At 51.5% G+C, this 15,305-nt stretch overlaps 1 protein-coding gene across 3 annotated transcripts in view; it reads left to right on the top strand.

The window, feature by feature from the left end:
- The window catches only part of DNAI3 (dynein axonemal intermediate chain 3), a 56,090-nt gene extending 50,748 nt beyond the window's left edge, over positions 1-5,342 (top strand). For all 3 annotated transcript variants that reach the window (XM_075615635.1, XM_075615632.1, XM_075615634.1), the window contains 2 exons: positions 2,511-2,627; positions 4,944-5,342. In XM_075615635.1, coding sequence (XP_075471750.1) covers positions 2,511-2,627; positions 4,944-5,087 — 261 coding nt within the window. In that variant the 3' untranslated portion in view covers positions 5,088-5,342. The remainder of the gene's footprint in view (positions 1-2,510; positions 2,628-4,943) is intronic.
- The last annotated feature ends 9,963 nt before the right edge of the window (positions 5,343-15,305 follow it).

Raw genomic sequence — 15,305 nt, 5'->3', positions numbered from 1 at the left:
TGGTTTTTCATGTGGTCCTTATTTAATGTATGTGACATTTGTAGCATTTTGTTTAGCCACAGTTGTCTCTAAATGACAAGCAATCATTGTTAAACCAATTCTTTTCCGTGAAACTTTACACTTTCTGATTTATTCACCTGTTTTTAATAGTTTGGTATAACAGTTTATTTTGTTACTGTGCACCTCTGCGTAATACATGCTCCAGACCTTTATTAAGCTGTGTGTAGGTCTCATGCAATGTAAGGCAGCGCCTTGCACCTTCTTTACTGGATTTGAACCATTCCCATGTTTGTTGCAGTAGCATTTTTACAAATAACTTTTCGCCTTAGACACTGACTGAAGGAAGGCTTAATGCTGTGGCACATGCAAACACATTTGGGGTTCTGAGCACATTACGGTGCAGCTGCCAGCGCTTCTCACAAGGCCTGAGTGATTACATGCTTATGTTTTTATTTGGAATGATTCCCGGAAAGAAACAAATAACAATGTTGTATATTTTAAAAGCATTTAGATTTTTTTTGTATGTGTTTTGAACCTTTTATCTCAGTTTCTCACTTGGGATGAGTAACTTCTTTCTATTTGTTTTTATTTTTTTGTTGGGGGGGGGAGAGGGTATTAAACCCCTTTCCAGAAGGTATTGCAACACATTGCAGAGCATTCCAGACCCTCACTCCCTGCAGCAGCAAGGAGGGGACATTCCATCCCCTCACTCCCTGCAGCAGCAAGGAGGGGACATTCCAGCCCCTCACTCCCTGCAGCAGCAAGGTGGCGACATTCCAGCCCCTCACTCCCTGCAGCAGCAAGGAGGGGACATTCCAGCCCCTCACTCCCTGCAGCAGCAAGGAGGGGACATTCCATCCCCTCACTCCCTGCAGCAGCAAGGAGGGGACATTCCAGCCCCTCACTCCCTGCAGCAGCAAGGTGGCGACATTCCAGCCCCTCACTCCCTGCAGCAGCAAGGAGGGGACATTCCAGCCCCTCACTCCCTGCAGCAGCAAGGTGGCGACATTCCAGCCCCTCACTCCCTGCAGCAGCAAGGAGGGGACATTCCAGCCCCTCCCTCCCTGCAGCTGCAAGGAGGGGACATTCCATCCCCTCACTCCCTGCAGCAGCAAGGAGGGGACATTCCAGCTCCTCACTCCCTGCAGCAGCAAGGAGGGGACATTCCAGCCCCTCACTCCCTGCAGCAGCGAGGTGGGGACATTCCACCCCCTCACTCCCTGCAGCAGCAAGGAGGGGACATTCCAGCCCCTCACTCCCTGCAGCAGCAAGGAGGGGACATTCCATCCCCTCACTCCCTGCAGCAGCAAGGAGGGGACATTCCAGCTCCTCACTCCCTGCAGCAGCAAGGAGGGGACATTCCAGCCCCTCACTCCCTGCAGCAGCAAGGTGGGGACATTCCAGCCCCTCACTCCCTGCAGCAGCAAGGTGGTGACATTCTAGCCCCTCACTCCCTGCAGCAGCAAGGATGGGGCATTCCAGCCCCTCACTCCCTGCAGCAGCAAGGTGGCGACATTCCATCCTCTCACTCCCTGCAGTAGCAAGGAGGGGACATTCCAGCCCCTCACTCCCTGCAGCAGCAAGGAGGGGACATTCCAGCCCCTCACTCCCTGCAGCAGCAAGGAGGGGACATTCCATCCTCTCACTCCCTGCAGCAGCAAGGTGGCGACATTCCAGCCCCTCACTCCCTGCAGCAGCAAGGAGGGGACATTCCAGCCCCTCACTCCCTGCAGCAGCAAGGAGGGGACATTCCAGCCCCTCACTCCCTGCAGCAGCAAGGAGGGGACATTCCAGCCCCTCACTCCCTGCAGCAGCAAGGAGGGGACATTCCAGCCCCTCACTCCCTGCAGCAGCAAGGAGGGGACATTCCAACTCCTCACTCCCTGCAGCAGCAAGGAGGGGACATTCCAGCCCCTCACTCCCTGCAGCAGCAAGGAGGGGACATTCCAGCTCCTCACTCCCTGCAGCAGCAAGGAGGGGACATTCCAGCTCCTCACTCCCTGCAGCAGCAAGGTGGGGACATTCCAGCTCCTCACTCCCTGCAGCTCCTCACTCCCTGCAGCAGCAAGGAGGGGACATTCCAATTCCTCACTCCCTGCAGCTCCTCACTCCCTGCAGCAGCAACGAGGGATTATCTCTGAAGAACGGTTAATAATTACAGTATACTGCCATTTTGGGGGACAGGATCCGTTTTAAAAGCACCCCTCAAAAAAATAGTGATGAGCAGTTGATGCATAAAGGGGATTCTTATGAAATGAGTCTTGCAGCGGACAGCGAGGCCTTCTGGACCTGTGTATACTATGTAACTATAATATATAACCCTTGGGAAAGTACTGTAGTTACAGTATGGGCCACTAGTTTGTTGTGTCCTGCGTGCCCCTAATGATTGGAATCTCTTTTACAAGGCTTTATTCAATTCTAGTCCAATTAATAACAGGAGTCACTACAAATGTTGTGTTGAAGAGAAAGCATTGAAATGACCAAACCCCCATTCTTCCCTGTACTCGCAGAGCGCCAATGTCCTGCATTACTTTGAGAGAGAAGTCAAACACCTGGGATATTTTGAGCAGCGCAAATCCTTCCGAGTGGCAGAGCAGAGAGAGCTGAGAGATCTGAGCAAGAAGATTGTAAGTGTGCGTGTCAATATGTAAATGCCGTCTTTGGTAGGCGTTTGTGTCTGTATTACGTTGAATAGTACACTATGTTCACTAATATCTTCCACGTGAGCTTATTCAATGAAACCATACCACGTAATACTGTGCAGGACCGGGACAATTCATGCAGAAATCCCAACCTTTCATGTTTGGGCTATTAAAGTGCTTGCAACACCGTGCAATGGGCTAAACGTGTATCTGATGTGTTTTCTACCCGCCCCGTGTGTCAGATTTACCTTCTTATCTTTTATTCATATGGTGCCAATGTATTTCGGAACGCAGGACAATGTGGATAAAGGAGGAGAATAACATTGTATAACAGAGTTCATATACATTAAGACAAACTGACACAATAGGAAGGAGGTCCCTGCTCCAATAAGCTTACACTCTAAACATGTGTATAAACTAGGACCTTTAAAAGAAATGTATCAAATATTTGTTCCACTGAAAAAACGTACTTAAATATTGTAGAATTGTAATACTAAATCTGTTGTTCATTTGCACCAAGTGCAAAACAGGCATAAATCATTCTTCCGTCCTTTATTTGTTTTGTGTTCACTGAAACCTTGTATACAGGACAGGCTTACCTGGCAGGCTCCCTATTATCACCCTTCTACGTTAGACACTTGTGAGTGTGAACGTATCTGCCATTATACTGAAATAAACAGTCTCCCACGTGCTGCCTATAACTTTCTTTTTGCTACTCAGCGTGTGCTGTGGTAAAATAACAGTGATATATTTGTGTGTGTATCTGGCTGTATCACAAGCCTCACGTTCTTGTTTGTTTGACCTATGCGTGAAAGTTTTGGGTGGGCAGAGTTATTGTACTTTTCTGCTGATGACAAAGCCGCGATCCCGCCGAATTAACCATATTTTTTTTTAGCAGAATGTTTTATTTTTTATCTCCGGGGATGCAGCGGGTCCGTGTAGTTACCAGTGTTACTTTCTGGGGACTTACAGTACTTTAATTCACAGTGGGGCACTGTTAAAGGGGCCTGCAACGCAATGTTTTACAGGCCTTTCTATAGCAAAAACACTGAGGTGCTGTGTGTGTGTCACTGTGTGTCTGTCACTGTGTGTGTGTCACTGTGTGTGTCACTGTGTGTGTGTGTCACTGTGTGTGTGTGTGTCACTGTGTGTGTCACTGTGTGTGTCACTGTGTGTGTGTATGCTGCACGCAGATTACATCTGTAATAATAATAAGAGTCTGTCTGTCAGGGCCATAGCTCCAAGACCTGAAACCTAGACACCTGAAACTTTCCAGGCATACTACTGTATTTATTATTTAAACACATTCAATTTCTCTGACAAGCAAGTCAGCCAGTGGGTGTTGTACCTGCTAGGCTATATACCTGACACGTGACATCTTAATGCACATAGCCTGGTGGCAGATATGGAGAGTCAGATACCTATAAAGTTTACACAGAAAGCAGATAAAGAAAGAGGAAGTCAGTTGGCACGTGAGGAGAAATAAAAATGCTGAAGGAGAGGCGGAAATAATTGGGGTATTAAAAGAAAGTGATTGAGGAGAGAATTTTTTATGAGTAATTTTGATGACTGCAACGTGTGCCCAGCCAGGCTGTGCAGATCTTATTTTACCTGCATACGAGATGCTCAGCGTTAATATACACGGAGAGCCAAGAAAGCGGTTCTCTTTTGCAGCTGATCTAGCTTATCACATGTACTCCTAATTCAGTCATAGCCACAATCAGAGAACAGGTTATGTGGCTAGGGCAGTGATTCCCAACCTGTTTTGTTTGGAGGAACCCTTGAAGTATTTAGCAAAATCTCGGGGAACCCCTATCTGGCTGACACATATTAGGTTCGGCAGGGGTAAATCACAAAATGTCACACCTCACGAGCCCCCTCTATTTCCCACCCTCTGCCCATGTATTTCTCTCCTATCCATCTCACTAACTCTCCCCCCTCCCGCCTCGCATGTATTTATCCCCTGCGTCTCACTCTTACTCCCCCTTTTCCTCACTCACTCACTCCCGCCCCCCTCCCTTCTCTCACTCGCCCTTACCTTCCTTCAATTACCCCACTCTCACTCAATCCACCCTACAAAATACATACCAAAAAAAACCACCCCAAGGGGGGGCGGGGGGATCTTTGGTCCGTAGGAGGAACCCCTGAGACTGCATCAAGGAGCCCCCGGAACCCTGGTTGGGAATCACTGAGATAGGTGAAGGCTGTATATGGGGTTTCAATTCGTTTTATACGATTTGTTATGCATATTTATTTATTTTTTATCATTTTCACTATTGTATATATTTATTTTCCCTGAAGGAAATAATCCCAGTTATCAAATCAAAGGATCAAATTGAAGAGGAGATGAGCAGAGAATATAAATTATACCTGGAATTTGAAAAGGCGGTCCTGACTGAACTTGGATTCGGAGAACCGGAAGACATCATTGCTCCAACATTATAGAAGCCGACAGAATACCGTCAGCCTGGATCTTTTGTTTAATGTTGAAGTAAACGTTACACATTATCACATTGTTTTACAAGAGGTTTACACATATTGTAACATTAAAACACGACAGCAGTATCTGGACGTTGTAATGTGGCCAATCCTGCTTTAAGGATTATTCATATGTGTTCGTATAAAATGTGTTGGAATTCTGAAACAATGTGCAAATTGGAAAGTGTTTTAGCGATGGAGATTAAACGAGGCTGGAAGCTCGTGGCAGTTTGCTGGATTTCTTATTGGTTTATTTAAATTGATGCATCACAATTAACCGGAGATGTTTGCCAAGCTTTACATCAATGCCTTAAAGCGGCAATCCACGTGGGCCATTTTGTTTTAACGTAGGACGGAAGCAAGGGGTCTCGGGCTCAACCCCATTAATTTCAGCCTGGGGACCCCCAGCTCCCGGAGATGCTTACCTCCGTAGGGGTTGCTGGTAGCCGCTCGGCTAGCAGGGTTCACGTAATGGCCGCTTGTCAAAGCTCCAGCATCCCGTGGGCCAATAGGAAGTCGTGACATCATCAGGTTCGGCTTCTTATTGGCTCATGCGACATGGGAGATTTAAAATTAGCTGATATACTATACTTTGGAGGAAAATATCTCTAGAAGCAGGGGGTCAGCGGAACTGAGATTTGTGGGGTTCAGCTCTGGCGATCCCTTGCTTCAATCCTATGTTTAAAAAAAAAAAACTATTTAAAAAGAGCAATTCATGGGTTTTTTTTAAGTGTAGTTCCACTCATGTTATTTATTTTTGAAACATAGGTGTGAGCAGGGGGGCTCTAAAACAGAAGCCCATTCATTTCAGCTCTGGGGAGCCTGTGGTACCTGTGAAACTTTCCTCCCAAAAGGTGCCTCTGGTACCATCCCCTGCAGGGGAAACAAAATGGAGGCATTCAATCTCCAGCAGCACATGGGCCAATAGGAAGCTGTAGTGTCATCAGTTGTGGCTTCCTATTTTCCTGCTGGAGATTTAAGAATCAGGAAGTGACTTGCAGCACCTACGGAGGTAAGTACCTGGAAGCAGGGAGTCCCCGGAACTGAAATGTAATGCTATTCGGTTCTGGCGACCCCCTGCTTCAAAACCATTTAAGCAAAAGTGACCCTAAGGAGAATGCTCCTTTTAAGGCAGCAGAATATCATGTAGGAAACTGGACTGCACACTGTAGAGAGTGTAGAAGACTGACCACTATGAAAGGAGGATACATAAACAGATCCTTTCTCCGTGCTAGCTGATCTCCTGTAATTGATGGGCCAGTTCCAACATATCTTTACATTATAACCCATACATGTATTAGAGGGCGCAAGAGAAAGAAGGCGGAAATCGTACATTTTTATGCCTAAAAAGTGTCTACATACAGGTTACACCAGCTTCTTCCAACAACGCCGTGTTATTTTCTGGCTGTCGGTGCTATAAATAAATTCTAATACACTACTTGTAAACAGAACGGCCAGATTCATCGAGAACTGATGTAAACTGTCCAACTGCAAACGTTATGAGATTAGCCATCCTTAATGCCAGATGTATTCAGACTATTCCTTTTATAGGGTGATGTCCAAAACCATCCCAGTAACTGGTGGGCAATGCTGGAGATAGATGCAGAAACAAACGCTGAGATTTTCCACTGGAAGTAGAAATGCCTCATTAATATGAATGCAGCCGCCACATGTGCGGGACTGCTATCTGTTGCTAAGCTTTATTGGCATAGTCAGATGTCCTGTAATTGAGTACGGCCTGCCAAGCGGAAATGAAATGGAGCGGAGGAGGAGAAGGAGGTTAAATCCTGTACGGGTGAATGCACGCTTTCCACCACTCACAAATGTTTAAAGTCACAGGCACAAGTTAAAACAATAAATGAATACACAAACACATATATATATATATATATATATATATATACTAGCTGAGAGACCCGGCGTTGCCCGGGATGTAAATGCGTAATAGGTAGTATTATTTATAAATTGTGGAACAATAGGTGAGTATTTGTTGGAAAGGTTGGATAATAATGTTGAAAAGAAAGATGGAAGAAAATGTAATACGATGTTGTATAAAAATGGTTTATTGTAAACACACCACAGTACAATGTATATTTTGGTGACATAAGTGATGTGAAAATGTGAGGCGTGTGTCCTGCTAGGGTGTGAGCGTGTGTGAGGCGGCGGGTGGGTGTTCAGTACGGGTGGCGTGTGGGTAGTGAGTGCTGGCTGTGGGTCGGGGTCCTGCTAGGGTGTGAGGCGGCGGGTGTGTGGCGAGTGCGGGTGACAGCTGGTCAGTGATATTGTTGCGTAGGGGCAGGATGCGGCAGGTGTGTGTGGGGTGGGTGGGGTGGGTGAGAGGCGGCGGGTGTGTGTCGAGTGTGGCGGGAGTCTGTTTAGTGCGTGCGGCGGGTATGTGAGCGGTGGGCGGGTGAAAGGCAGAAGTGCGGGTGGGCGAAAGGCAGAGGCGGGAGGGCGAACGAAAGGCGTTGAAGGAGGGGAGGTGAGGTCGGAGGGGTGGTGGGGGGTGGTGAGGGGAGGTGAAGGGGGGCGGAGGGGAGGTGAGGATGGGTGGTGAGGGGGGGGTGGTGGGGGATAGTGAGGGGAGGTGAAGGGGGGGCGGAGGGGAGGTGAAGGGGGGGCGGAGGGGAGGTGAAGGGGGGGCGAGGGGAGGTGAAGGGGGGGCAAGGGGAGGTGAAGGGGGGGTGAAGGAGGGGTGAGGGGAGGTGAAGGGGGAGAGGTGAAGGTGGGGTGACAGGAGGTGGAGGGGGTTGCCGGGAGGTGAAGGGAGGGGGGGGGGGTGACAGGAGGTGAAGGGAGGGGGGGGGGGGTGACAGGAGGGGGGTGACAGGAGGCGCAGGGGGGGGTGGTGACAGGAGGTGAAGGGGGGGTGAAGGGAGGAAGGGAAGGGGGAGGTGGAGGAGAGGAAGGGGGAAGAGGGAGGTGGGGGAGGAGGGGAAGGGGGGAGGAGGGGAGGTGGGGGAAAGGGTGAAGGGGGGAGGTGGGGGAAAGGGTGAAGGGGGGGAGGGGTGAAGGGGGAAAGGGGGTAAAGGTGGGGAGGGGAAAAGGGGGGAGGAGGGAAAGGGGGGAAAGAGGGGTGGAGGGGGAAAGAGGGGTGGAGGGGTGGAGGGGGGAAGAGGGGGGATGGGGAAAGGGGGGAGGTGGAGGAGGGGAAGTGGGGAGGTGAGGAGGGTAAGGGGGGAGGTGAGGAGGGTAAGGGGGGAGGTGAGGAGGGGAAGGGGGGAGGTGGAGGAGGGGGAGGTGGAGGAGGGAGGTGGAGGAGGGGAAGGGGGGAGGGGAAGGGGGGAGGTGGAGGAAGGGAAGGGGGGAGGTGGAGGAGGGGAAGGGGGGAGGTGGAGGGGAACGGGGGAGATGGAGGAGGGGAAGGGGGGAGATGGAGGAGGGGAAGGGGGGAGGTGGTGGGAAGGGGGGAAGAGGGGGGAGGTGGTGGGAAGGGGGGAGGAGGGGGGAGGTGGTGGGAAGGGGGGGGGAGGTGGTGGGAAGGGGGGGAGGTGGTGGGAAGGGGGGGGGAGGTGGTGGGAAGGGGGGGAGGTGGTGGGAAGGGGGGGGAGGTGGTGGGAAGGGGGGGGAGGTGGTGGGAAGGGGGGGGGGAGGTGGTGGGAAGGGGGGGGAGGTGGTGGGAAGGGGGGGGAGGTGGTGGGAAGGTGGGAATGGGGGGGGGCGGTGGAAAGGGGGGGGAGGTGGGAAGGGGGGGAGGTGGTGGGAAGGGGGGGAGGTGGTGGGAAGGGGGGGGAGGTGGTGGGAAGGGGGGGGGAGGTGGTGGGAGGTGGTGGGAAGGTGGGAAGGTGGTGGGAGGTTGTAAGGGGGAGTGAAGGGAAGGTGAAGGGGGTTGAAGGTGGGGGTGGGGGTGAAGGGGGGTGAAGGTGGGGTGGAGGGGAGGTGAAGGGGGGGTGGAGGGGAGGTGAAGGGGGGGGGTGGAGGGGAGGTGAAGTGGAGGGGAAGTGTAGTGAGGGGTGGTGGAGGGGGGGTGGAGGGGATGTGGAAGGGAGGGGAAGTGTAGTGAGGGGAGGTGAGGTGAAGGCCGCTCACTCACCCGTCCGGCAGCTCCCACGTGGATCTGAGGCGGGAGGCAGCGTGTTGTGGCCGCTCCTCGGCTGAGTGTAGCGGCGCCGGGGGGGGGGGTGGAGGGGAAGTGAGTGAGGGGAAGTGAGTGAGGGGAGGTGATCACTCCGCTCCCCCGCTGACTGTAGCGGCGCCGGGGGGGGGGTGTGGAGGGGAAGTGAGTGAGGGGAGGTGATCACTCCGCTCCCCCGCTGAGTGTAGCGGCGCCGGGGGGGGGGGTGGAGGGAAGTGAGTGAGGGGAGGTGATCACTCCGCTCCCCCGCTGACTGTAGCGGCGCCGGGGGGGGGGGGGTGGAGGGGAAGTGAGTGAGGGGAGGTGATCACTCCGCTCCCCCGCTGAGTGTAGCGGCGCCGGGGGGGGGGGGTGGAGGGGAAGTGAGTGAGGGGAGGTGATCACTCCGCTCCCCCGCTGAGTGTAGCGGCGCCGGGGGGGGGGGGTGGAGGGGAAGTGAGTGAGGGGAGGTGATCACTCCGCTCCCCCGCTGAGTGTAGCGGCGCCGGGGGGGGGGTGGAGGGGAAGTGAGTGAGGGGAGGTGATCACTCCGCTCCCCCGCTGAGTGTAGCGGCGCCGGGGGGGGTGGAGGGGAAGTGAGTGAGGGGAGGTGATCACTCCGCTCCCCCGCTGAGTGTAGCGGCGCCGGGGGGGGGTGGAGGGTAAGTGAGTGAGGGGAGGTGATCACTCCGCTCCCCCGCTGAGTGTAGCGGCGCCGGGGGGGGTGGAGGGGAAGTGAGTGAGGGGAGGTGAAGGGGGGTGAAGGGAGGTGAAGACCGCTCACTCACCCGTCCGGCCGCTCACTCACCCGTCCGGCAGCTCCCACGTGGAGGGGGGGGGGGGGGTGAAAGCGCGGGAAACAGGGAGAGGCGGAGCCTCCGGGACCGGTGGGGAAGAGAGCGGGAGATGTGCTGCTAACACTGTGAGCCCCGCTAATGTATGTAACAGTGTGTGTGTGTGTGTGTGTGTGTGTGTGTGTGTGTGTGTGTGTGTGTGTGTGTGTGTGTGTGTGTGTGTGTGTGTGTGTGTGTGTGTGTGTGTGTGTGTGTGTGTGTGTGTGTGTGTGTGTGTGTGTGTGTGTGTGTGTGTGTGTGTGTGTGTGTGTGTGTGTGTGTGTGTGCGACAGTGTGTGTGTGTGTGTGTTTTTTTTTTTTTTGTGGACCTTTGGCCCGTCACTCCGCCTCAGGCCAATGAGAGGTGTGGGGGGCGGGCCAAGGGGGTGGTGTGAGTGTGTGAGGCCAATGAGAGGTGTGCGGGGGCGGGCGGCCCAAGGGACCAATGAGATTGCCGCTAGGGACACCGGACATCCAGGCAGGCAAACATACAGTGCTTTCACTAATATAGTATAAGATATATATATATATATATATATATATATATATACACACACACACACATATATACACACACACCCATATACACACACACACACACACACACACACTACAGACCATCTGGTTTTAAACGGACCTATTTTAGTGATGCTTATGATAAAAAGTAAAAGTTGTATTGAAATAAACATGTGAGCATTATTACAGAATACAATGTGCTGTCCAGTCATTCATTTGAAGCTGAAACCAAGGTCAAATTCAGAAGTCGGTTACACTTTTTTTTTTTTTTAATGTGTAACAGTGTTTCCCCCGCCCTCTGGGAGATTCCCCTGTTACCGGGTGTGTAGGGCTGGGTACCTGCTGGTTCACAGATGCTCTGAGTTTCCACCGATGGTATTGGCGAAGACAGGACAGGCTTTTGGGGTGATGTTTAGTTCTTCTCTCGGTGGTTCAGTACCTCCATCTCTTGTATGCTCCAAGAGTGCTGGAGACAATCCCTGCAGGAGAACTCTCTGATACTCCCCCTGATAGATTGCAGACTCGGGCAGGAGTATATTTTATAAACGGTAACAGCTTTTATTGTCCAACAGTAATAATCAGCAAACACTGCATACTCTGCATACACTATGTACTCAGCATACACTGCATACACTGCATACACTGCATACACTGTATACACTATGTACTCAGCATACACTGCATACTCAGCATACACTGCATACTCTGCATACACTTGGTTCCAGCCTTGTGATGGTCCCTGGACTCAACCCCCAGGCACGGGCCCCAGAGGTCAGTCCTCACTCTTCCCCTACTCCCTGATGGAGCAGGAGGTATAGTCCTCACTCCCACTCCCCTAAGGGAAGGGATAGAAGGTGGCAGATGCCTGCACTCTTCTGTGGGACCAGTCTCTCAGGGGAGAGACAACACTTTAAATTTAGGAAGTGCAGCCCCTTAAGTACCCTGGGGGAGGGTCCAAGGTCTTAGCCAAGGATTGGGCAGAACACAGGCCTTGTCCCGCCCCCGTCACTCAAACTCAAAGGCTAACACGGGCCAAATAAACAAGGTTAAAGTTTAGGTGGGCCGCAAAAAAACAAAAACTTCAATTTTCATAGAAACGTAGGTTTATTTCGAAAAGTACACTATAAAAAAAAGAACAAGAACAACGATAAAATTAATGTTTTCTTCCTGACACTTGGCATCTCTGACTCTCTCTCTCCCAGACTCTCTCTCTCTCACTCTCTCTCAGACTCTCTCTCTCAGACTCTCAGACTCTCTCACTCTCAGACTCTCTCTCTCTTTCATTCTCAGACTCTCTCTCACTCTCAGACTCTCTCTCTCAGACTCTCTCTCTCTCTCAGACTCTCTCTCTCAGACTCTCTCTCTCTCTCTCTCTCAGACTCTCTCTCTCAGACTCTCTCTCTCAGACTCTCTCTCTCACTCTCTCTCTCACTCTCTCTCTGACTCTCTCTCTGACTCTCTCTCTCTCTAATACTCTCTCTCAGACTCTCTCTCTCAGACTCTCTCTCTCTTTCTTAGACTCTCTCTCTCTCTCAGACTCTCTCTGACACCCTCTCTCAGACAGACACACTCTCTCTCTCAGACACTCTCTCTGACACACACACACACAGATACACACACACACACAGATACACACACACACAGATACACACACACACAGATATACACACAGATACAGATATACACACAGATACAGATATACACACACACACACACACACACAGATACACACACACACATACAGATACACACACACACACACACAGATACACACACACACACACACACAGACATGAGAGCAGCAGTGGAGAGCAGAGGCAGCAACGGATGTGAGTGACTGGGGGGAGCAGGGGGAGGGAGGAAAGGCATGCGATCCGTGCAGGACAGGCAAATTTACAACTAACTCCCTCCCCCCCAATCCCCCTACCTTCTATCACCCGGGGCAGAAGGGGACGGGACACCACGCAGCCACCAGCAGGCAGAGGAGCAGGAAGGCAGACACACACACTCGCCGTGTGCTCGGCACAAAGCGGAAGCCCCGCCCCCGGCTTCCTCTCTGCTGCAGCCAATCCCCTGCGGCCCTGCCGGCATGAAGGAGGGATGGTGGGGAGGGATAATCGCGGCGCCCCTCTAGGCAAGCCACGGCGCACAAGGGCGCCGCGTCGCACAGATTGGCGACCACTGGGCTGGGCCGCACATATGTTCGTTGCGGGCCGCGAGTTTGACATGCTTGACTTACATGCTAGGCAGGGCTGGGTAGTAGCATGGCTAGATATGTTTCAATGTTAATTTGATACTCGGCTACTTTCAGTGAAGTGGCTGAGTAACTAGTGTGCTTGTTCATCTGAACCAGACTATTCTAATGGCAGAGATCCTTAGACATGACATCCCCTAATGTGCATTAAAGGAAACGGAAGCTGGATTGTGCAGGGCTCCTGCCTCAGAACCCGATTCGTGATGAATCAAGCACAAGGGAAGCAAATTATTAGGCATTCCAACTTCAAACTATTCAAATAATAAACATTTACTACCAAACATGATGCTTTTATATTTAAAACAAACATAAATCTACATTTTTAGATGGGGACCCGAAGGATATATCTTAAAACCCTGGTTGATTTGATAGGTCGGGGTCTTAGAGAATTTGCCTCATTTCCCTGTGCTGCCTATAGGTTTATATTCCTGAATGAATATATTTGATGTATATAATATACATATCTGCAGCGGATTTTTGAATGGTGTGCACAGCCTCAGTTCTGATAGTGGAGACCCATAGAAAGAGCAAGAGGTAACGTGTTTGTGAAATGATTTCCTAAACGTAGCGAAAGATATTTCAAGGCTTGTAAAATGGGAGGAACCAAGTAAATAGTGGAGAAGTATAAGTTACATGACTCTCTCCTTCTTTTTATCAGACAGCTATTGTTTGGTTTGCTTCAGATTCCAAAACAGCTTTGATGTCACTTCTGACAAAAGTAACATGACTCTAGGGAGCAGATCACATGGATTCACTCATCAAAAAAAGATGCCATTTTAATATGATTTACAGCATTCATAGAGCTCTTTAACTAGGTGCACAAGGCTTTTGTTGCTGCACCTCACCGAGATCCCGAATCAGCGAAGGTGCTTAGCAGCTATATTACAGTACATGGCAATTCTGGCTCACCAATGCAGTATAGAAAAGCAGGAAGAAACGCTTCTCTTTTCATACCCCTTGTGATCCAGGAAAATGGGGAAGTTGTATACCAACAAGAATTCCCCGTGGAATAGTTATAGGACCTATGCAATGAGTTAACGCGTTTCCCCTATTGCAGGGGTGGCCAACATCAGTCCTTAAGGGCTCCCCGACAGGGAAACTTTTAAGGATAAGGCTAAGGCCCCGGTCTCTCCGCTGCAACGCGCGCCCGCGAGATTGGCGGCGCGTTCAGCCGATTCCCTGGTCTGCAGCTCACTGCAGGAGGAGAGACCGGGGGGGGGCGTGGCGGAGGAGTGACGGGGGCGCGGCCATGACGTCACCCGGCAGGTTCGCCCTCATTGGCTGAACCGCTGGGGGGCGTGCCTAATCGCTCGACGCGAGTCCTGCTCTCAATTCTATTGAGAGCAGGAATAGCTCTCGCGCGAGCGCTGCGGCCCCCCCTCGCAGCGGGCCCGGCGCCATTGCGGGGAGGGCTCTCGTGCGCGCAGCGTCCGCCACAGCGGCGCTGTAGTAGGCAGCGGGGGCAAGGCCTAACCCTGCTTCAGCACAGGTAGCTCAGTCAACAGCTGAACCACCTGTACTGAAGCAGGGATATCCTTAAAACTTCACCTATGGGGGCAATTAAGGACTGCCCTAATTTAACTCCGGCTTGACCAGTAGGCCTTGAAACATTGCTCTAATTTGCCTAACAGCGCGCGTCTCTGCTAACGTTCCCTGCCCGTGTGTTCTAGCCGTGACTGCTACGTTCCAAAACGAGAACTTGGACTTCGTCTCTGCAGGGCAGACTTTCCTAGCTTCAAAACGAAGCCGGTTGCTCCGCTATTTGGAACAGAGCAACTTTGAAAAGCCTGCCCTCGCGTCATCAACAAGCCACAAGATGATCTGGTTCTCTGACGGGCTTCTCCTTACATACCCTCCGCTGAGCTGTGTTCAGCATGGAGGAAGGAGTGACCAATCAGAGCGTGGGAATTCCTCCCCACCAGCCAGTAGGAACAGGGGCTCGTCCTTTGGCAGATTTCAGAGGGTGGGCCAAGTCAGCTTGGGATGCCCTGTGGGCGGGACTTATGAATTGACCAATGGGAAACACCGACATTCTGCCACTTCCCCCAGTCAACCCATTGTCACATACTGGGCAGGCTCCACTGAATCTGGCAGACCAGAGTGTCCTCCCCGCAGGGGGTCTCTGTTCTCCGGACTCAGCACTCTGCCCTGCCCTGGCCACTTAGTACCACGATACCTCTCAACATCCCGTCTCCTCTTTGAACTACGATGTCTACCCAGACATGCCGACACATTTGTATATGCCCGGGCTGGCTGAATAGACATTAGTAGTAAAGGCACAATTCATAATAAAATGTTTTATTACACATTATCTTTTGGGAAGACCCATATCTGTTCGGGAGATGGGTCTGGGATATCTGAGCTCGAAAACAAGGAGTCTGGGGGACACTCATGTGCCTGCAATATAAAAAAATAAAGTATCCCACATAAAACTCACACACAAGAAGTTTCACGTTTCTAGGGCAAAGGGAACATGTAAACAGGAAAAGCGGGGTCACTTTATTTTTCACATGTATAATCCGTGGTCC

Source organism: Ascaphus truei, chromosome 10 (genome assembly GCF_040206685.1).
Source record: "Ascaphus truei isolate aAscTru1 chromosome 10, aAscTru1.hap1, whole genome shotgun sequence".
Lineage (NCBI taxonomy): Eukaryota > Metazoa > Chordata > Amphibia > Anura > Ascaphidae > Ascaphus > Ascaphus truei.
The sequence above is the reverse complement of the archived record's forward strand: the minus strand, read 5'-3'. Positions and strand labels throughout refer to the sequence as shown.